The 24,053-nt window shown below is 44.4% G+C and overlaps 1 protein-coding gene across 2 annotated transcripts in view; it reads right to left on the reverse strand.

Annotated features, from left to right (window-relative positions):
* Window positions 1–24,053, reverse strand: part of galm (galactose mutarotase) — a 31,904-nt gene that overhangs the window by 4,733 nt on the left and 3,118 nt on the right. Inside the window, exons 1-5 of one of the 2 annotated variants that reach the window (XM_078405287.1) lie at window positions 9,619–9,840; window positions 8,450–8,604; window positions 3,371–3,577; window positions 2,579–2,660; window positions 875–1,016 (exon numbers count right to left, since the gene is read on the reverse strand). In XM_078405287.1, coding sequence (XP_078261413.1) covers window positions 875–1,016; window positions 2,579–2,660; window positions 3,371–3,577; window positions 8,450–8,604; window positions 9,619–9,805 — 773 coding nt within the window. In that variant the 5' untranslated portion in view covers window positions 9,806–9,840. Of the gene's footprint in view, window positions 1–874; window positions 1,017–2,578; window positions 2,661–3,370; window positions 3,578–8,449; window positions 8,605–9,618; window positions 9,841–24,053 lie in introns of those variants that run through there. The other variant, XM_078405288.1, reaches the window with a different exon arrangement.

Genomic DNA, 24,053 nt, shown 5'->3' on the forward strand with positions numbered 1-24,053 from the left:
AGGCTTGCTGGAGCTCCCAGTTGCTAACCATTTGGGAGCAGTCTGAAAACGTTTGAGCACTTCAGCACTTTGATATTTCTATGTCTGGGCAAGTGAGAGGAGGTATACAACTGCAAACTGCATTCATTACCTGCATCCCTCCCTTAAACCTGTCAGCGGAGCTTGGGCTGGAAGTCAAAGCATGGAACATAACCTGCCTTGTGAGGAGATCAATGGAATTATAACACGACCACCACATAAGCCTTGTAACATCACTGCTTTGGAACTTCAGATACAATGCTTGCAAGAATTCATTTTTGTCTTTCCTTCCAGTCTATTTTTATATTTATATAATTTTATATTTAAGACATGATTACTTTTTTATTAATAGTGGACAGAATTACATGTTTGCAAATGCACAAAAATGCATAAATGTGGACAAAACCAATCAGAAAATATGTTGTTACACTTCTAAATTCAGGATTATAAATTCTAGGACTTTATTCCTTGGAGTGCAGGAGCCTGAGTGCTCATCTTAGAGAGCTGCATTAAATCATGAGGTAGGGTAAATGCACAACCTTTTATCCAGGGTAGAGTAATCAAGAACCAGAAGACATAGGTTTATGGTGAGAGGAAAGATTTAATAGGAACCAGAGGAACTTTTTCATACAGTGGATGGTGGGTACATGGAACGAGATGCCAGAGGAGGAAGTTGAGGCAAGTACTATAACAACATTTAAGACACTTGGACAGGTGCATTGATAGGAAACGTTTAGAGGGAGATGGGCCAGACGTGGGCTGGTGGGCCTAGCGCATGGGTCAGTATGGGCAAGTTGGGCCAGTTTCTGTGCTGTATGGCTCGAAGACTGATAATTTATTTCATTGGGCTGGTTACCTTGCACAAGGAGACCGTTGCTTGGACAAGCTCAGGCAGAAATTGTGGTCAAAGCCTTCAGTTAGCTTATTCTTAATGTGGTTTCCAAGCACAACAGGATTTCTCAGATCAAAATAAGTATTCACCACCGAGGCAATTTCACCTTTAGAAACCAGAAACATGTGTTAAAGTACTCCACCATCCGTTTATCTTCTGTAACATGGAACAAAATGGCATCTGTCAAATTGCCATGGAACGCCTACAATAATGTTTCCCTTGACACAAACGGTGTCTGCCCTGCTCCCATGTGGTGTGTCGATGAACAGTAGGCAGGTTCTCACCAGTCCAAGCCAAAGCTGTCTCAGCAAACATCGCAGTAAAAGATCTGGTTACCATCTAGCAGCCATTATGAAAGCTGGAATGGAGGAGATGCAAAGTGTGACCTGCCCCCACCACCTCTCTAACTGCTTTCTCCCCCCACCACAATAAGTCTGAAGAAGGGTCCCGGCTCGAACCATCACCATCACCTATCCATGTTCTCCAGGGATGCTACCTGACCCACTGAGTTACTCCTGCACTTTTTTTTAGCTGTTATGGAAGCTATGCTGTTTAAACTGGCTTCTGGATGTTCTTCTGCCATGTACCCTTTGTCACATCAGTAATTATACATCAAATGACTTCCAGTTGCTGAGGCCTTAAAAATGGTACATACATGCAAATCAATTAAACTTTCAAAGCAAAGCATTCTCAGTATGTTATAATATGTTTATCCCCTCAAAAGGCCATTGGTATTAAATAACCTTCATTTGAAAGCTTTTTATGCTTCATTCTAAGTTCAAAGTGGTATGTGCATTCTCTCATTTGACAATCTGCCATCTCAGGTATTGATCCAGTGAATCATAGAGCACGGGAACAGGCCCTTTGGCACAGCTTGCCCAAGCTGACCACCACAATGATCCCATCTGAGCTATATCTATTTACTCCTGTACTTTGTGTTTTACTTAAGATTCCAGCATCTGCAGTTCTTTATTCCTCCATGAAATACTGATCATATCTGCCTTTAGGTCATAAGGTCATGTGATAGGAGTAGAATTGGACCATTCGGCCCATCGTCTCACCTGCCATTCAATCATGGCTGATCTATCTCTCCCTCCTAACCCCATTCTCCCTCCTAACCCCATTCTCCTGCCTTCTCCCCATAATCTCTGACACCTGTACTAATCAAGAATCTATCTATCTCTGCCTTAAAAATATCCACTGACTTGGCCTCCGCAGCCTTCTATGGCTAAATAGGCAATACTGCAAAACTAGACTCAGGAACAAGTTCCCCCCCTCTGTTATATGGGTTCTGAATAGTCCTTCCATAAGCTAGGGTACTGTTCGATTCACCTCTACCCCATTGCGGATACTGGACTTTGTCTTTGAAACAGATGTCCTACAATGCTGAGAAATATATTCTACACCCTTTGCTCTGCCTATGAGTACTTGAGTTATATTTGATTGTTGTATTCACATATGGTATATCTGATCTGTTTTGAGAGCATGCAAAACATAGCTTTTCACTGTACCTTGGTACACGTGACATAATAAACCTAAATCTAAACTAAGACAAGGCCATGATTAGCTCCAATTTAATGTAATATTTTCAACATTCCGTTTCTCTGCCCTTTGACAGTTCTGTGTTAGACAATGAAAGATGAGCAAGTACCTCATGTATATACTTACCAGTTGGAATTGATGTCTTATCCACCGGCAGGTAGCTCTCTGCTTCGATTGAAACCTCATGGTCATAGATTGTGGGGGTTCCCTAGATTGGGTAGGTGAGAGAAATATTGAAGATAGAACTTTTAGAGCTACATCCCTAACAGAAGATGCATTTCATCTAATTTTGACGTTCACTACCTCGTCCCTCCCTAGCATGGCATCTCTGCCGGCTCTGGAGAAACCTGCATCTCTATAAGTCTGGCCTCCTACCATCCCATGCCTCCTTTGTCCCAAACTCCGCATCAACTCCATCTGCCTTGGAAAAGCAGCCAACATAATCAAAGACTAGTCCCATCCCGGTCATTCCCTCTTCTCCCTGTTCCTGTCCAGCAGACGGTACAAAAACTTGAAAGCGTGCACCCAGATAAAGGAACAGATTCTTCCCTGCTGTTATCAGACTACGGAATGGTCATCCCACAAGTTAGGGTGTTGCCTTGATCTTCCAACCTACCTCATTCCAGACGGTGCACTTTTCTCTGTAACTGTAACACTATATTCTGCACTATGGTATTTTTCTCTTTGCACTACCAATTGTACTTGAGGAAACAATTCGGAAGGGTTCCGACCCAAAACTTTGCCTATCCATGTTCTCCTGAGATGCTGCCTGACGGCTTAATTGTACTCGTCAAACTCGTGTTTGACTAGATAGCACGCAAACAAAAGTTTTTCACTGTATCTCTGTACAGGTGACAATAATAAACAATTCCAATACCAACTCCATTACTTGTCAGCTATTAAAACAATAGATCGTACATGTCCGGCTAGATTGAAATAGGAATGGTTGGTCAAGTTCACAGGTGTGGTCTTGGAGGTCTTGGCCCTGTAGTTAATCGACAGCTCTTCTCCATTCAACTCATACGTCACCCGGACCTTCAGCTCCCCAGGGTACCCCTCATCACCATCAACACTAGTCATCGAAAACGCCACTCCATTTGGCAGGATTTCAGGTGTCCAGAGGACCTACAATGAAAATTAATTCATCAAGGATGCATTAACCAGAAGAATTAAATAATCAAAATTAATCATAAAGTCATACAACGCGGAAACAGGTCCTTCAACCCAACTCATTCATGCCAACCAAGATTCACCATCTAAGCTAGTCCCATTTGCCCATACCAGTCCCATATTCCTCTAAACCTTTCCTATCCATGTGGTTGCCTAAATGTCTTTTAAATGCTGTTATGGTACTTGCCTCAACTACCTCCTCTGGCAGCTTGCTACCACCCTGTGTGAAAAAGTTATTCCTCAGGTTCCTATTAAATCTTCCTATCTAATCATAAACCTACATCCTCTGGTTCTTGATTCCCCTACCCTGGGGGAAAAAACCATGCCAGTCTAAAAATGACTGAGCAACATTGATTGGATCTAATGAAGATGCAGTCCTTCAGCCCCTTGTGCCCATTCCACCAGCGAATCAGATCACCCAACTCCTAGATGGCAGCGGTGGAAGATGGTGCAGAAAGTCAGTGGTGTTGAATGGTCCGCGCCCTCACCTCCTGCACTCTCGGAAAATGTCCTAAAGTTACGCGATCGGCTTGGGAAGTGGGACACAACAACCTCAGTGCACGGAAGTAGACGTGCGGCTGCTTGGTCGGCGTGTTTGCGGTGGTCACGGGGTGGTGATATTGGCAGTGGCAGCCGCAGACGGCCTTACAGCAGCCGGGTGGCCAAGCGGATCGAGCACAGTCTGTGGCAGCTGCACGGAGCAGCAGTGGAAGGAGCAGACGGCATTGTGCTGGGCCAGGCTGACCCCAACTCCATCGATCCAGTGCCGCCAGAACACCGGGCCTTAAAGTGAGAAAATGCACATCTCCTTGGGCCAAAATCGGACTTTTCAGAGACATGGAACTTGCAAGATGGCGCTGGGACATGGCAACTCTCTACATGCTGTTCCAGAAGAGGATCTATTATACTCATGTCTGGGTGATTTGACTGAATCGCACGCAGCACAAACATTTACTCTATCTCTGTACATGTGACAACAATAAACTAAACTAAATATTGATCAGCACTTCTACCTCACTCACCCACCTTTTCCCCGTGATATCCTATCTCACCAAGTTTCTCGGTTTCACTTTCAGTTGTTGCAGTTGCAGCCTTTCCAGCCTGCTGTGGGTAGAGGACTGTGAGCTGGGAATCTTATTAAGTTTCTTCTGAAAGTCTTAGCAACTTCAAATGAGCATGAAAGTACCTGAATACTGGACTAGCTCACTGAAATGGTCACAGATAAAATCCTTCCATTAGTGCACCTTTACAATGGGTCTCGACCCAAAACGTCACCCATTCCTTCTCTCCAGAGATGCTGCCTGACCCACTGAGTTACTCCAGCATTTTGTGTCTACCTTTGATTTAAACCAGCATCTGCAGTTTTCTTTTCGTCACATTCCTTTACAATATCAATGTTTTATTAAAAAAGATTCAGATATATCGATCATGAACAAGAGGACATATGTTTAAGATGAGAGGGGAAAGATTTAATAGGAACCCGGGGCAAGTTTTTCATTCAGAGGGCAGTTGGTATATGGAACGAGCTGCTGGAGGAGGTAGTTGAGGCAGGTACTATAACAGCATTTAAAAGTCATTTGAACAGATCATGGTTAGGAAAGGTTTGGACTTAGACGAAGGGATTAAAAGTACCATTAGCAAATTTGCAGATGATATTAAGCTGGGGGGTAGTGTGAATTGTGAGGAAGATGCAATAAGGCTGCAGGGTGACTTGGACAGGTTGTGTGAGTGGGCGGATACATGGCAGATGCAGTTTAATGTAGATAAGTGTGAGGTTATTCACTTTGGAAGTAAGAATAGAAAGGCAGATTATTATCTGAATGGTGTCAAGTTAGGAGGAGGGGGAGTTCAACGAGATCTGCGTGTCCTAGTGCATCAGTCAATGAAAGGAAGCATGCAGGTACAGCAGGCAGTGAAGAAAGCCAATGGAATGTTGGCCTTCATAACAAGAGGAGTTGAGTATAGGAGCAAAGAGGTCCTTCTACAGTTGTACCGGGCCCTGGTGAGACCACACCTGGAGTACTGTGTGCAGTTTTGGTCTCCAAATTTGAGGGCGTGCAGCGTAGGTTCACTAGGTTAATTCCCGGAATGGCGGGACTGTCGTATGTTGAAAGGCTGGAGCGATTGGGCTTGTATACACTGGAATTTAGAAGGATGAGGGGGGATCTTATTGAAACATATAAGATAATTAGGGGATTGGACACATTAGAGGCAGGAAACATGTTCCCAATGTTGGGGGAGTCCAGAACAAGGGGCCACAGTTTAAGAATAAGGGGTAGGCCATTTAGAACGGAGATGAGGAAGAACCTTTTCGGTCAGAGAGTGGTGAAGGTGTGGAATTCTCTGCCTCAGAAGGCAGTGGAGGCCAGTTCGTTGGATGCTTTCAAGAGAGAGCTGGATAGAGCTCTTAAGGATAGCAGAGTGAGGGGGTATGGGGAGAAGGCAGGAACGGGGTACTGATTGAGAGTGATCAGCCATGATCGCATTGAATGGCGGTGCTGGCTCGAAGGGCTGAATGGCCTACTCCTGCACCTATTGTCTATTGTAATATGAGTCAAACATGGGGAATAGAGCTAATGTAGATGAAACATCTTAGTCGGCAAGGCCCGTTTCCATTCTTTTTTTACGACTAAAGGGTCCCAATCTGAATCGTAGCCTATGCACGCTAGTAGATGCTGCCTGACCTGCTGAGTTACTCCAGCACTTTTGTGTCTTTCTTTTTTACAATTAAACACTCTTGATTTGACTGTTAACAGCCACAGTGAAAGCTTTCATTTTGCTTTGCAATCTGTTCTTTGCAATGCAATGCAACACTGTGATGCAAATGTAATATGCCGACACTTGCAAATCTGTTTGCACTGCAGAGGAAGGCAGCGGTGTGATTATCTACTACATCTTCTGGGTCGTGAACTGCTGTTTGTCGCCTGTGGCTACAGCTGTGATCTCTGACACAGATCTTGTGAGCAACCGCCAGAGCCAGTGGGCCAGGTTAACTGTTAGCAGATTTTCCATGCCATGTGTGCAGACATGTGAGGTGTGATCAGATCCTGCGCTTCAGCAGCAGATACTTTTAACAGAAACTTGCTTCAACTGTTAAATCTTTGCAAAGTTAAAGAATATCTGTTTAATGAGCAAAAAGATTTTTTTCAGCATCTGAACAAATCTTGGGTTTCACAAGGCAGATACAAAGGGAGGTTTTGAATACTGTCTCCGCCTGTTCCTGGAACTCCTTTTTATAACATGAGTCATACAGCACTGAAACAGACCCAACTCATCCATGCTGACGAAGATGCCCCATCTAAGCTGTTCCCATTTGGCTCCGTCCTGGGGGTGGAGTTGGATTCACTGGAGGTGGTCTTGGAGAGGATGATGCTCCTTAAACTGCAGAGCATCTTGGACAATACAGCTCACCCTCTCCATGATACACTGGTCAACCTGAGGAGCACCTTCTGGTTCCACCGGTCTGTAGTACAGAACGCCACAGGAGATCCTTTTTCCCTGTTATAATCAAACTGTACAACTCCTCCCCCTTCTGTCGTGGGCTACACTTCCCCCTCCCCAATCTTTGCACATCCCCAGTGACTTTCCACGTCACTTTAATTTCATGTTTCATGTATCTTGTGTTTTATGACTGTTGACAGACCAATTTCCTTCCTGGGATAAATAAAGTTCTATCGTGTCGTATCTCTATAGCTCAGCACACAATTGTCCCGCACTGCTACCTCTCTTCAACCTCTCCACTTCTTCACACTGTATGAAGACATTCTACGCTCGATAAACAACAGTATTCTGAACTGTTTAGGTTAGAGATACAACATGGAAACAGGCCCTTCAGCTCATCAAGTCCACACCAACCATTGATCACCCTTTGACACGTGTTCTATGTTATCCTACTTTTACAAACCCGCACGTTTGGGATGTGGGAGGAAACCGGAGCACCCGGACAAAACCCATGCGGTCACAGGGAAAACACGCAAATTCCACACAAACAGCACACAAGGTCAGGATCAAACTCGGGTCTCTGGCACCATGAGGAAGCAGTTCTACCAGCTGCACCACTGTGCCGCCCTTAAGGTGAGAGGAGAAAGATTTAATAGGAACCCAAAGGCCAACTTTTTCCACACAAAGGGTGGTGGGTATATGGAACAAAATACCAGAGGAGGTAGTTGAGGCAGGTACTATAACAACATTTAAAAGGCACTTGGATAGGGATATGGATAGGAAAGGTTTAATGGGATATGGGCCAAACATGGGCAGGTAGGACTAATGAGACGAGGCATCTTGGTCAGCATGTATGAGTTGGGCCATAGGGCCCTGTTTGACTCAAGGTTACAGTTCACTTGGTGTCAGCAGTGCTCCTTTGACGTGAAAGAACATTATTTTCTCGCTAGCTGAGAGTAAACGCAGGTGGGTGCATGTTGAACCGACTGCGTCAGTACTTGTAACCTTTCAGAGTGACTCAAAGCTACAAACACTGTGGCCTGACATTTACATCTTTTGCTACCCCTTCACAACGACTCCAGGAATAGGTTCTCACAGAGCCTCGATAGAGACTGGCCACATTTCTATCACATGACACTACGTGTACAGTCACATTCTGTCCACATTGCTATAAAGCTGGGGATGACTGGGGAGTGGGAGGGGCAACAGTCTTCTTACAAACATTTGCACAGCTTTTACTCAAAGTATTTGGCGGGTCAGGCAGCCTCTCTGGAGAAAATAGATAGGTGATATTTTGGGTTGGGACTCTTCTTCAGACTTCAACTGCATTTCCTCATATCTCCAATCTACCTATTGCCTGATTTTCTAGTAATAAATAAGTCTTACCTTGTCAAATCCTTTCAAGCCTCCGTGTAAACTATTGGGCCCATTATTAATGGCCAGCTGATAATCTTTTCCATCAATACTGAACTTGCCTTGCGCGATTCGATTAGCAACACGGCCAATCACTGCTCCAAAGTAAGGATGCTTGTTAATATAGCCTGCAAACACAATTAAAACAAAGGTAGACACAAAGTGCTGGAGTAAGTGCGGGTCAGGCAGCATTTCAGGAGAACATGGATAGGTGACGTTTTGGGCAGGACCCTTCTTACTCATGACAACAAAATTGTTGTGTTTAACTGTAACAAGTTGATGTTCTTGTTCCTAACAATTTAATGTCTCAAGTTATATTTTTATTCTCCCAGTTTATTCCTTCTTCCACCCCTCTACTCAAAGTGTTATTCCTTCCAAATGCTCTTTCAATATCCTATACGCTGAGAAAAAGATTGTGAGTGTTCACTTTCTCCATGCCCCTCATGATCTTGTACACCTCAATAAGATCACCCTCCTACGCTGCAAATAAAAAAATCCCAGCATATCCAACCTCTCCGTATAACTCAAACCCAGGAAATTTGCTCTTTCAATTATGCAATGGGAGCCATTAACTTTTTTTAAAGACTTGTATAGCTGTTTATTGCCCATTCCTAATCCCACTGAAAAAGAACTAATATAATTATGCAGCTGCACTAGTGGTTGGTGAACTACACTTGTGCAGTTGGTGAACTGTGTGCAGTTATGGTTGCTCACATAGTAGAAGGATGGAAAGGGTGCAGAAGAGGTTCACCAGGATGTTACCTGGGCCCGAGTTATAGGGAAAGGTTGGATACTGACATTCAACACCCCTGGACAAATGGGACTCAATCAACCAAGTATCAGATAAATCGAAGATAGACACAAAATGCTGGAGTAACTCAGCGGGACAGGCAGCATATCTGGAGAGAAGGAATGGGTGACGTTTCGAGACCCTTCTTCAGATAAATCCAGATCAGATTTCGAGGGATATGAGCCAAATGCAGGCGAATGAGACCAGGCCACTGTGTAAACATGGACAAGATGGGGCGAAGGGCCTGTTTCTGTGCTGTGAACCTCGCTGACCCTGTAAAGGGGACATTTGCCTGGGACCCGCCCCCCCCCCCCGAGCGGCGCAGGCCTCTGTCCCGTAGCCGGGGCCCCACCTTCGAGGGTGTCGAAGCCTAGGACGAGGTCCGCCGCCCGCCCGTCGCGGTCCTCGGTCTCCAGGCTGGTCACGATGGCGCCGAAGGAGAGGACTCGGAGGGTGATGGAACTGGAGCGCAGCGTGAAGCGGACCACGGGACTGCCGTCGGGCAGCGCGCCGAACGCCTCGCTGCACACCCGCGTCATGGCGGGGTCGGACTGCCGGGGCGCGGGCTGTTGCTGTCGGGGGAACCGGTTACCGGACGGACCGGGGGGGGGGGGGGGCGGAGCGGTTTGCCGCGACGGACCCGTTGCTAAGCTACCCGCACTCCGCGGCGAAGCGCAGCCTGACCACCTTTACATTCGTCTCCTCCCGTCCACTAACTTTATCTCTACTCGCTGTTGAGCCTAAACCAAGCAACAGGAACGATCGTCTGTCGAGGAGGCAGGATTTATCTGAACATCCCCATGCACTGAGGTGGAGGAATCGATGGATCCTGTGGCGTGGTTCCCTGAGCAGACTGTGCCTCATCGCCAGAATTCGCCAACACGCACCAAGACCTGGCTTGGCTGGCGGTGGGCAGGGCCCGTCCAGTCAGATCCTTCTTGCGCCGTGGTAAAACCTCACTACCAGCGCACATTGCCCTATGTCATCTGATTTTTGATTCCCCTACCCTGGGTAAAAGACTCGGCATTCACCCTATGAACAAGCTTTTATGTTAAATAATTTGGAAGGTCCCGTGTACCTATTTATTTCTGGACAGAGACCTAAATGTTGACGCAGCAGATCTTTCCATGCAAAAGTGGAAGAACTAGTGTGAACGTGTGATCGATGGTCAACATAAAGTCGATGGGCCAGAGGGTCTGTTTCCAATAAACAATAGACAATAGGTGCAGGAGGAGGCCATTCGGCCCTTCGAGCCAGCACCGCCATTCAATGTGATCATGGCTGATCATTCTCAATCAGTACCCCGTTCTTGCCTTCTCCCCATACCCCCTGACTCCGCTATCCTTAAGTAATCCATACTGTATCTTTTGATCAATCCAAGCAGCATTATTTTTCTTTTGTAAATCTATTAACAATTGGCCCTCTGTTTGGAGCATAAGACATAGGACCAGAATCAGGCCATTAAGGTCCACAGAGTCTGCACCACCATTCGATCATAGCTGATCTTTACTGGAACAAACTGTTACAAGTATCTTTCAGGTAGAATTCTATATAAAATTTGGCACCGAGCTTAGGACTGATGACCAAAAGCGAGGTGGGTTTTACGAAACAGTGGAACACACCAGCAACGTGGCGGAAAATCAATAGAGTCATGGGTGGAAGTTAGTGGAATGGCTGTCGCTAAAGAGAAGGTGCTTGGGAAGCTGAACGGTCTGAAGGTGGATAGGTCACAAACGAAAGTCAGTGGATGTGGTTTAACTGGATTTTCAGAAGCCCGCTGATAAGGTGCCACACGTTACACTGCTAAAGAAGATGAGAGCCCATGGTGTCTGAGGGAAAATACTAGCATGGACAGCAGGTTGCCTGGATGGGAGAAGAGTGGCAATAAAGGAGGCTTTTTCTGGTTGGCTTACAATGACTAACAGTGTTCCACAGGGGTCGGTGCTGGGGCCGCTACTCTTCACAGTGCAGATTTGGATGAGGGAATTGAAGCCTTCGTGGCCAAGTTTGCAGATACGAAGATAGGTGGAGCGGCAGGTAGTGTAGAGAAAGCAGGGACTCTGCAGAAGGACAGAGTGGGCTGAGAAATACGGATGGAATACAGCATGACAACGTGCAGAGTCATGCATTTCGGTAGTAGGAATAAAGGCATAGACTAATTTCTAAATGGGGAAAGAATTCAGAAATCATAGATGCAAAGGGACTTGGGAGTGCTGGTGCAGGATTCCCAAAAAGTTAATTTGCAAGTTGAATCGGTAGTAAGGAAGGTGAATGCAATGCTAGCATTTATTTTGAGAGGGTTGCAATACAAAAACAGGGATGTAAGGCTTTATAAGGCATTAGGCATTTGGAGTATTGTGAGCAGTTTTGGGCACCATATCTGAGGAAGGATGTGCTGGCTCTGGAGAGGGTCCAGAGGAGGTTTATGAGAATGATCCCAGGAATTATTGGATTAACATATGATGAGGGAAGGCACTGGGCCTTTACTCTCTGGAGTTTAGAAGGATAAGGGGGACCTCATTGAAACTTACCGAATAGTGAAAGGCCTGGATAGAATGAATGCGGAGTGGATGTTTCCACCAGTGGGAGAGTCTAGGACCAGAGGCCAAAGCCTCAGAGTAATAGGACGTACCTTTAGAAAGGAGATGGGAAGGAATTCCTTGTCAGAGGGTGGTGAATATGTGGAATTCAATGCCACGGCTGTGGAAGCCAAGTCAATGGATATTTTTAAGGCGGAGATTGACAGATTCTTGATTAGCAAGGGTGTTAGGGGTTATGGGGCGAAAGCAAGAGAATAGGATTGAGAGGGAAAGATAGATCAGCCAATAATTGAATGGCGGAGTAGACTTGATGGGCTGAATGGCCTCATTCTGCCGAGAATTTGCCTAGATTCTGCCTAGAATCCTAGAACTTAAGAATTTATTAAGCATCTAAAAGCTGAAATGCAAATGCAAAATCTTTGGAAGGAATTACAGCTTAAAACATTGACACTAAAGTGACAACCACCAATGGTAATGCAATTGAATATGAGGATGATCACGAGGTCAGGATGAAAGGTGTAAACTCACATTGAGTGGAATGGGATGGCAGTCAGCCAAAATATCAGATTTCTTTCAGATGGAATCATGTTTAAATCATTGGTACATGAGTTGGATAAGGGATGAACAAAAACGTAAAAAGGAAAATAAAGCAATTAAAAGAGATATGGCAAATTTTAACATTGGCACTGACAACTGGGAAGTGGCTGAGGACCAACGGAGGTGGAAAACGGATCTCCAGGCAGGTGTGAAGCACCATGACAGGATGCGATTCAAGACACTGGAGGCCAGGCGCCAAGGCCTCAAAATAGTCAACAGTAATAGCAACACACTCCCCAATCCAACAGCCAGAGCCAACTTCACCCGTTGAAGTTGTAGGATGCCACAGCAGGAAAGGCAACCACAACCTTCCCCTCTCCAAGCAGACGTCAAAGCTACACTAACATCTCTTGCAGATGGCAACACACAATTCAGGTTCTAAATACCTCCAAATATTATTCAATATACCGCCTCTCATAGGTAGTTTGAGACTTTGAACTAAAATGACAACCATCAAAAAAATAGCTTCTTTACCTGAAATGACTCAGACTGTGCAAGTGGAGATTTGCAGGCTTCTAAAAACTGGGCCTGGATCCCAACATCTTGGACGTAGCTCTCTAACAATTATTCATCTAAATTAGATGTTAGTGAACTCGTCCGCAAATGTACTCTGTCTTTAAGCATTTGCCTTAAAAAGATCCAATATGTGAGAGTGCAATATAAATGGAGTTCCTATTCTTCTTTATTTGCCAACCTTTTAGCAGTAATGATATTGCTCACTTCCCCATTCTTACAAATTGTTGTATCTTTATTATGGGAATCCAGATTTATGTTCGTTGTTCCTAGTGTGAATATAAAATTAAATAATCCAGTGGAAGAAAATAAGCGGCACTTTTTTGTGATGGTAAGCAGCAGTATCTCTAAAAAGGTAAGATCTTCAAATTTTTAGAATGATTAGAAATTGTATGTAACTAACCCTTCCCCCTCCTCTTACCTGTGCCCTACCTGGACTTGCATCTATTTCTCCCCTCCCACTACATTCCTTCCTCTGGTTTCACAATTTACAGCTCTTCTATCCTTATCTCACACCTTTTGTCTTTTCATTTCTGGCCTTTGTCCAACCATCTGTCTATCAAAACCCCTTCTCACCTGTATCCGCCTATCACTTGTTAGGCTTTGTCCTGCCCTCCTCACTTCCAGCTTTCTTCTGCTTTCCTCCCACTACATTCAGTCTGAAGATAGGTCCTGACGTAAAACAGCACCTATCCATGTCCTCCAGAGATGCTGCCTGACTCTAACATAGTTACTCTAACATTTTATTCCTACTTTACTCAGGATAGGTGTGAAATGAGAGTAAGGCCAGGGTGGCGAGGGTCCTTGATGACGCTGGCTGCCTTTTTGAGGCAGCGCCTCATGTAGATTTAGAATTTTAGAGATACAGCGCAGAAACAGGCCCTTCGGCCCACCGGGTCCATGCCGCCCAGCGATCCCCGCACACTAACACTATCCTACACCCACTAGGGACAATTTAAAAAAAAAACATTTGCCCAGCCAATTAACCTACAAACCTTTACGTCTTTGGAGTGTGGGAGGAAACCGAAGATCTCGGAGAAAACCCACGCAGGTCACGGGGAGAACGTACAAACTCCGTACAGTACAGCACCCGTAGTCAGGATCGAACCTGAATCTCCGGCGCTGCATTCGCTGTAAGGCAGTAACTCTACCACTGCGCCACCGTGCCGCTTGTAGGTCCCTTTGATGTGGTGGAGGTCAGTACCCGTGATAGACTGGGAAGTGTCCGCCACATCTTGAAATCTATGATTCTGGACATTCGAGATGGCAAACCAGGTTGTGATGCAAGCAATCTAAATACTCTCTACCATACTGTGGAGGTTCAAGAGAGTATTTGTCAACAAACTAATCTCAATCTACTAAGTAGAGGTGTTGATGGGCTTTCTTTATGATTGCATCAATGTGCTGGGCCGACGATCAACTACCAAAGATATGCACACCCAGGAACTTGAAGTGTTGTTTCTCTCCACCACCTTTCTCTTCTAAAGTCAATAATCAGCTCCTTGGGTTTACTGAAGACGAGCAAGTTTGTTGTCGGCAATTTTAACGATGGAGTTGGAACTGTAGCTGACAACACGATCATGGGTACAGAGTGAGTACGGCAGGAGACTTTTCACTGTCAAAACAGAAGAGGGAGTAGCATTGATAGGAAAAAAATGTTGATAAATGTTACTCAGTTTTTAATTAATAGTGTACCTGCACTCTTTCCAGCGTAAATAAAACCAGGAATAGACAAAACCAGGAATACTCAGCAAGTCAGGCATCACTTGTTTAAAGAGAGACAGACTCAGCATTTTAGATCAAGGACCCTTCATCACAAGTGGGAGAGAAAGAGAGTACATCATCATCAATTCGTTAGAATGGAAAGGGGTGGTGTTGAAGACAGATACGATAGTGGCATTTAAGAAACTTTTGGAGAGGCATGTGATCCCAAACATACTGCTAAAGCAATAAAGGAGTTTTTCAAAACTCTAAAATGGTTAATTCTTGAGTGGCCAAGTCAATCACCCGATCTGAACCCAATTGAGCATGCCTTTTATATGCTGAAGGGAAAACTGAAGGGGACTAGCCCCCAAAACAAGCATAAGCTAAAGATGGCTGCAATACAGGCCTGGAAGAGCATCATTAGAGAAGACACCCAGCAAATGGTGATGTCCAAGAATTGCAGACTTCAAGCCGTCATTGCATGCAAAGGATATGCAACAAAGTACTAAACATGACTACTTTCATTTACATAATGCTGGATCCCAAACATTATGGTGCCCTGAAATGGGGGGACTATGTATAAACACTGCTGTAATTTCTACATGGTGAAACCAAAAAGTATAAAAATGGCCTTTGTTAAAATCTGAGAATGTGCACTTTAACTACATGTGATTTTTTTCTATTACAAATCTCAAATTGTGGAGTACAGAGGCAAATAAATAAATGATGGGTCTTTGTCCCAAACATTATGGAGGGCACTGTAGGTTACATAAGGGGGGGGGGGGGGGGGTTCTCCAGGGAGAACCTGCACTAGGTCCTCAACATTTCATCGTATGTCCAAATGCATTGGAGGGATAAATAGTGCTCTACTGCATATTTGTTGATAAATTCTGGTCTTCTTCATAGGCTATCCCTCCAGATCTGCAGGTGGCCGTTACCAATCTGGGGCCCACAGACTTCCCAAAAAGGAGCAGGGAGTACCAAGCTTCCGTGGGGCTTCCGTGAACACTCAGTGCTCGGACAAGGTTAGATTTTAGAGGTTCTCAGTGTCATTTAAAACGTAGAACATAGAACAGCAGAAGAAAGGCCCCTTCGGCCCACAGTGTCTGTGTCGAACATGATGCCAATACCAACTCTTATCTGCTTTCACATAATCCAAGTCATACTGACGAGTTTGGTTTTTGCTGTGTAAGTTAGTGGAAAATTACAGCATTGAGTGCGGAAATACTAGGTTCTGTTGTAGCTGTGATGACAAAGTTAGTCACTCATTTTGAGGAACCTGCCTGCGATAACGGGTCATGCAATTATGATGAAACCTGATCACTGGTCATAATGAGATCATGTGCTTGCCAGTTACCTGTCTTGAGGAACCTGACCTTTGCCTTTACACACATACTGTGTCATGATATGATTGGAGGACCAAGAAAGCGTGCCAAATTTGCTTTTGCTTGCTACTGCTTATATACTTGTATTATCCCTATTGTAAACACTCTGGGGAGCACTTGGAACTCCAAGAGAGTGACAGGTCATGGACCAGAGTAAGTCCCCCCGGGGTGACGAATAGACTTGTTGAAGCAAGAACGGTGTGTTGTTTCAGTATACTTACTGAGGAAAGATGGAGGGGAAAAGAATCCAGTTTAACAATACCATTCTCTTTATATACCTCTATCAGTTCTTCCCACAATCAGCAGAGAAAACAATAAAAGTCTGTTCAACTTCTCCCTGTAACTAATACCCCACTTTTATCCCACATTCTCATGCATTCCCTACACACGAGGGGCAATTTACAGAGGCCAATTAACCTCCAAGCCCACATGTCTTTGGCATGTGGGAGGAACCAGAGCACCTGGAGGAAACTCACCCAGTCACAGGGTGAACTTGCAAACTCCACACAGACACCATCCGAGGTCAGGATTGAACCTGGGTCTCTCCTGCTGTGAGGTAGCAGTGCACCACCATGCCATTAGGGCTTCAATGCTGATGATGTTGGCCTGGGAAGGAATATTGACGTTCGTTCATTTATCCTTGTTATCCTTATCCTCATTTATTGGGAAAGATGCCATTAAGCTACAAAGAATGCAGAGAGGATTTAGAAGGACGTTATCAGGACCTGAGGGCCTGAGCTATAGGGAAAGGTTGGGCAGGCTGGGACTTTATTTCTTGGAGCGCAGGTGTGTAAAATCATGATGGGAATAGATAAGGTGAATGCACAAAATCTTTTATCCAGGGTAGAGGAATCAAGAATTAGAGTGTAGGTTTAGTGGATAGATTTAATAGGAACCTGAGGGGCAACTTTTTAACGCAGAGGATGGTGGGTATATGGAATGAGCTGCCACAGGAGGTAGTTGAGGCAAATACTGTGATGACATTAAGAAGATATGTGAACAGGTACATGGATAGGAAAGGTTAAAAGGGATATGAGGCAAACGCAGGCAGATGGGACTAGCTTAAATGGGGCATCTTGGTTGACATGAATGTTGGGCCAAAGAGCCTGTTTCAGGCCTTGTGACTCAGTTTGATCTGCCAATACCCTTTTCCTCAGACAAAAGGCAATAAATAGAGCATTTAGTCATCAACGCCTGCGTTAGCTAAGAGTTGGGCTCTTGAGATTTGGGAGGAGAGCTGTATTTTCCTCAGGGTCGTGCAATGAATTTATGTCAGAGCACAACAAATTATGGATAGATTAAATAGCTGCACTGTAAATTGATCCAAGTGTGTAGGGAGTGTATGAGAAAGTGGAAAAATAGAACAAGCATAAATGGGTTTTCGATGGTCGGCATGGACTCGGTGGGCTGAAGGGACTGTTTCCATATGTCTCTAAAATTAAAACTAAAGTAAGTGTACTTGCAAGGTTAATAAAAATTCTTTGCCCCTATGTGAAGAGAAATTGATAAAATTGAATGGTGTCCAAAGGAAAAAAACATACCAATGCACATTTCAGTTCCCATTTTATTCCAGATGATTACTTGTACTCAGAAATGAAACAGCCATATAATTTTTTTTAAATGGATTTGCCACATGTATCTACAGAGGCAAGAGGTTCAAAGAACTTAGGAAACCTATCCAAGGAGCACCTTAGATTTGTAATAATCAGATTATTTCATGGACCCACAAAGAGAAATTGTGACCAAGAGTTTAACCTCATTTAACTAAACATCCTTCATATCTGTTCCAGATTTTGGTTTTGTTAAGGGAACTGATTGAACGCATGAAAAGATTTGTAGGTTTGTGGAGAGGAGTGAGAAGAGGATGTGTTGGCTTGTGTTTGCATCAAGTTGTCATGGAATTAATGGGCCTGAAGTCCTGCAGTATGAATTGATTTATTGAAAAATACTGCACTGAAACAGTCCCTTCGGCCCAACCGGTCCACGCTGACTATCGATCACCCATTCACACTAGTTTTATTCTATTCCACTTTCGCATCCACTCTCTTAACACTGGGGGCAATTTACAGAGGCCAACTAATCTGCAAACATCTTTCAGATGTAGTAAAAACCAGAGCACCCGGAGGAACCCCTCACTGTCACAGGGAGAACATGCAAACTCCACACAGACGGCACCAAAGGTCAGGATCAAATCCGGGTCTTTGGCACTGTGAGGCAGTAGCTCAATCAGCTGTGTCACTGCGCTGCCCAACAAAAATAAAAAGTGTTTCAACTTTTATATGACAATTCTCTCTAAGAACAAATTGGAGTGGAACAAATTGTATAGACCTTTCAAAATTTTCGTGCTAGAGTATCTGGCTCTGATTCTAACATTTATGCTCTTTTGACCTTGACTTATATCAGCAGTGCAAGTTTCTCATCTTTTTTTAATCATATCCTTTTACTCTATCAGAACACTGCTATTAATTCACTCCTCAATCTGCTGGAGTAATTCAGAGTCTGAAGAAGGGTCCTGACTCGAAACGTTGTCTGTCCATTCCCTCCATGGATACTGCCTAACGCGCTGAGTTTCTCCAGTATTTTGCGTTTTGCTCAAGATTCCAGTATCTGTAGTTCCTTGTCTCTCACCCCTCAATCTCCCAGACAAAAGGCAGTGCGTAATGTTCCATAGCTTATACCTGTAAGGTTCTTTATACAGTCAACTCCACATTGCAGGGAGAGTGAGAGGGTTTGCCTTCCTAGACAAGGGTTTGTATCACAACTTTATATAATGCAAAACCACGTCATCTGCAAAAATGAGTTGTGAGAAAATATATTTTTCATTCATTTATTCATATAAATTTAATGAGTTAATTTTAAAACATAGAACATTACAGCACAGGAGCAGACCCACAATATCTGTGTCAAACATGATGCCAAGGCCAAATGTGATCACCTGCACTTAACTATATCCCTACATTATATCCATGTGCCTATCCAAAAGTTTCTTAAATGCCACTACTGTATCTGCCTCAATCACTATCCCAGGCACCCACAACCCTCTGTGTGAAAAAAAAAACTTGCCTTGCAGTCACCATAAAACATTGCCCCCTGTGTCATAAAGCTCTGGCCTTTTATTCCATGCCTCAAATATTTTGGGTGGAGATTTGTGAATTCTGTACAGGGGCAATTTCCATTACAGGAAGGACACCACGTATCGCCGTACATGGCAGTCTCGCCGACAGCCTGTCTCGTCCATTTCTTCTTTTATTGTTTTTAATCTGTTTTTACTTGTATGTTTTAGTGTATCTTTAGCTTTTGTTTTATGTGGGGGTTGGGGGAAACTTTTTAAATATCTTTCCTCGATGGAGATGCGACTTTTTCCGTATCGTATTTCAGGCCACACTGCGGCCTTAACATTGTGGAGCTGGTGGTCCCTTTATTAGGGATCGACTGCGGGAGCTCCAACCGCAGGAACTTCGACCGCCCCGATTGCGGGAGCCTCGATCGCCCCGATGCAGGGCTTCGATCGCCGACTGCGGGAGCTTCGATCGTCCCAACTAAGGATGTTTCGATTGCCCCGACCGCAGGAGAAAAGGAGGAAAGTAGGTACGTTATTTGCCTTCCATCACAGTGGGGAATGTGAGGTCGCCAAAAAGCAAGATGGACGTGCTGCCTGCACCGGTGAGGACGCGGAGGGAGTGCCGTGAGTGCAGTGATCGGGTCATTGCTCCATGAGGACATCTGGTGTGCGTATGGACGTCTTTCTGACTTCGGGCGGACAGGGACTGCAGAGAGAGTGACAGCGTTCGGTACAACTCTGGTGACATCACGGTGAAGGAGCATGTGTGTAGCCTAGACATTGAACTGATGGCTGTGGGTCCCCGTTTATGCTGTGTGCCCTGGGGATTCTCACACGCCGCTGTGGTGGCTGTTTAAGTCTGTTTAATCTTTATGTAGTTATATATCTTGTTGCTTTTTTTATGTATGGCTGTATGGCAAATCAAATTTCGGTACACGTGACAATAAAGGACCATTGAACCATTGAACATTAACATGGGGGTTGACCGTAAAAGGAAATCACCCCTCCCCCCATTCTATCTCTAACCACAGATCAGCAACTCATGTCACCTCAAACGGATGAGGCAGATTGCTCAACTTGCAGATAGAAAATGGATACAGGTGCAAGAAGAACTAGTGGTTACAGAAGTGGCTTAATTTTGCAGCAAAACACAAGGGCTGAAGGAATTCAGCAGGTCAAGCAGCATCACTGGAGGATATCGATAGGCAACGGTTTGAGTTGGGACCCTTCTTCAGATTTGATCTGATGTTTATTCACTGTGTAGGTCCTGCCCTATTCAAACTTCCCAAGATACAACACCTCGTACTTGTCATTGTTAAATTTCATCAACCATTCCTCAGTTCACCTGTGCAACCGATCAACTTTCTGCTGTAATTTTTGACAACCGTCTTCACTATCTACAATACTACCCACTTCAGTGTCACTGTAGTGATCCAAGGTCATGGGGAAATCTGCCTCAGGGTTAACCACAACGTGCACGCTGAGGAAATAGCAGCTTTCCTTTCTTCCTCGTTGTGCTCCCACTAACCATCTAACAAAATGGTAAATGAGGTTCCCACCACCATCAATGTACCCATTGTAAATTACCCTTCAGTATTTACTTCATTAGACAATAGAAAAGTAAGGAATAAAGTTCTACCCTGCCCAACCTCTCCCTTTTTACTCAGTCTCTTGAGTCCTGGACACATCCGAGAGCCAGTGGATGTAGTGTATCTAGACTTTCAGAAAGCCTTTGATAAGGTACCACACGGGAGGTTGGTGAGCAAAATTAGAGCACATGGTATTAGGGGTAGGGTATTGACATGGATAGAGAACTGGCCGGCAGCCAGGAAGCAAAGAGTAGGAATAAATGGGTCCTTTTCAGAATGGCAGGCAGTGGAGAGTGGAGTGCCGCAAGGCTCGGGGCTGGGGCCGCAATTATTTACAATATATATTAATGAAGAAGGGTCTCGACCCGAAACGTCACCCATTCCTTCTCTCCCGAGATGCTGCCTGACCTGCTGAGTTACTCCAGCATTTTGTGAATAAATCGATTTGTACCAGCATCTGCAATTATTTTCTTATATTTAATGATTTGGATGATGGAATTAGAAGTAACTAGCAAGTTTGCAGATGACACAAAGCTGGGTGGCAGTGTGAACTGCGAAGAGGATGTTAGGAGGTTGCAGGGTGACTTGGATAGGTTGAGTGAGTGAGCAGATGCATGGCAGATGCAGTATAATGTAGATAAATATGAGGTAATCCACTTTGGCGGCAAAAATAAGGAAGCAGATTATTATCTCAATGCCGGCAGATTAGGTAATGGGGAAGTACAACGAGACCCGGCTGTCCTTGCATATCAGACTCTGAAAGTAAGCATGCAGGTACAACAGGCAGTGAAGAAAGCTAATGGCATGTTGGCTTTCATAACGAGAGTTGAGTGTAGGAGTAAAGAGATCCTTCTGCAGTTGTACAGGGCCCTGGTGAGACCACACCTGGAGTATTGTGCGCAGTTTTGGTCTCCTAATTTGAGGAAGGACATTCTTGCTATTGAGGGAGTGTAGTGTAGGTTCACGAGGTTACTTCCCATGATGGCGGGACTGTCAAATGATGAAGGAAAGGAGCGACTGAGCTTGTATTCACTGGAATTTAGGATGAAAGGGGATCTTATAGAAACATAAAATTATTAAGGGATTTTATACTAGATGCAGGAAATATGTTCCTGATGTTGGGGGAGTCCAGAACCAGGGTCCACAGTTTAAGAATAAGGGGTAGGCCGTTTAGAACTGAGATGAGGAAAACCCTTTTCACACAGAGAGTTGTGAATTTGTGGAATTCTCTGCCTCAGAAGGCAGTGGAGGCCGATTCACTGGATGCATTCAAAAGAGAGATAGATAGAGCTCTTAGGGCTAATGGAATCATGGGGAGAGGAAGGAACAGGGTATTGATAGTGAATGGTCACATTGATCACATTGAATGGCGGTGCTGGCTTGAAGGGCCGAATGGCCTACTCCTGCACCTATTATCTATGTATCTATGAATTCTCCAATTTAAGGTAACTACATAACCCTTCCCTTTCCTTTCCTCTCCCACATAATCCCCCTTTCTTTCCTCATCACCTGAGCCCCACCTGAACTCACACGCATTTCTCACTTACCCTTCCAATTGCATTCCTTCCTCGAACTTCACAAGTTCCAACTCCATTTTTTATGTCTCACACCTTTTCATCTCTGGCCTTTAGTCCAACCATCTGCCAATCAAAAACCCTGTTTCCACCTATTATCTGTGGGAAGGAACTGCAGATGCTGGTCTACACCGAAGATAGATGCAAAATGCTGGAGTAACTCAGCGGGTCAGGCAGTATCTCTGTAGAAAAGGAATAGGTGACATTTTGGGTCGAGACCCTTCCTCAGATTGAGAGTCAGGGGAGAGGGAAACAAAATATATGAAAAGGTACATAGAACAAATAAATGAAAGATATGCAAAAGAACAAAGCAAAGCCATCAATGATGATCAGGTAAAGGTGGAGTTCATTATTGGCTGTGGGAAGGAGATAACGGGTGATACAAACAGTGAAACTCAGCAGGACAACAGTGAAACTAGTACGATGACTAGGGTGGGGGAAGAATGGAGAGAGAGGGGATGCAAGGGTTACTTGAAGTTAGAGAAATCAAATTCATACTTCTGGATTGTAAGCTGCCCAAGCGAAATATGAGGTGCTATTCCTCCAATTTGCATTTTTACAGTGGAGGAGACCCAGGACAGAAAGGTCCTTGGGAATGGGATGGAGAGTTAAAGTGTTTGGCAACCGGGACATCGCGTAGGTCAAGGCGGACAGAGAGAAGGTATTCAGTGAAACAAAATGAGTTGGGATTGTATTAGAACGTGGGATTACATATAAACAGTGTAAACGGGTGATCGATGGTCGGCGTGGACTCAGTGGCATTAGTTTATTATTGTCATGTGTCCGAATTACAATGAAAAACTTTGTTTTGCATGCTGTCCAGCAAAATCATACCAATTGTGAGAACAATCACACCACAATTTAGTTTGGTTTATAGTCACATGTACCGAGGTACAGTGAAAAGCTTTTTTGTTGCGTGCTGACCAGTCAGCCCGCAGAGGTACTCCATGTATAAGTACAACAGATAAGGAAAAAGAGAAAGGCAACAGTCAGTAGGATGTAACTAGAAAGAGCAGATAAATGAAAGTGCAAGGACCACAACGAGGTAAATTGGGACTACATCCTTAATTTATGCGAGGTCTGTTGAAGATTCTGTTAACAGCAGGGAAAAAGCTGTTCTTGAAAATATAGTACGTGCTTTCAAGGTTTTGTATCTTCTGCCCGAAGAGAGAGGGGAGAAGAGAGAATGTCAGAGTAGTGAGTGGTCCCTAATGATGATCCATGCTTTCCCAAAGCACATTCTCCCTGTGGCCGCGTGGGTTTCCTCCCACATCCCCAAAACATGCAAGTTTGTAGGTTCATTGGCCCTCTGTAAATTGCCTTGAATGTGTGCATTGTATGAGCATGTGAGTGAATGAGGTGGGATGATATAGAACTAGTGTGAACTGTTGATTGATGGTTGGCAAGGACTTGGTGGGCCTGTTTCCAACCTGTATCTCAAAAAAACATATCTAGGCTGCGGGAGTTATATCACAGCAGCAATATCCGCTGGGTCACAGTACCCTCGCCATTGCAATCTCCCCTCTAATCAATCAGTTTTCATCCTCAGTCTAAATTGCTCTTCTCTTTGGACTATATTTCCCTACATTTTCAAAAGTACACACTACATTTTCACATTTCTTTATCATCCCTCCATATCCTCTGCTGCAGCAGATAAACAAGGTAAAGTAGCTTTGTTTAAATATTTCTCAACAGTTTTGTGGTTTTGTCGTGTGTGTCAATCACAGAGTTGTGTAATTCATTAAAGAAGCAAATTCTCAGAACATTTGTAAGATTGCTAGAGGGGAAATGGGCATTATTGTTCATCTCCCCTTCCAATGTTAA

The sequence above is a fragment of the Rhinoraja longicauda genome, chromosome 9, assembly GCF_053455715.1.
Source record: "Rhinoraja longicauda isolate Sanriku21f chromosome 9, sRhiLon1.1, whole genome shotgun sequence".
Taxonomy (NCBI): Eukaryota; Metazoa; Chordata; class Chondrichthyes; order Rajiformes; family Arhynchobatidae; genus Rhinoraja; species Rhinoraja longicauda.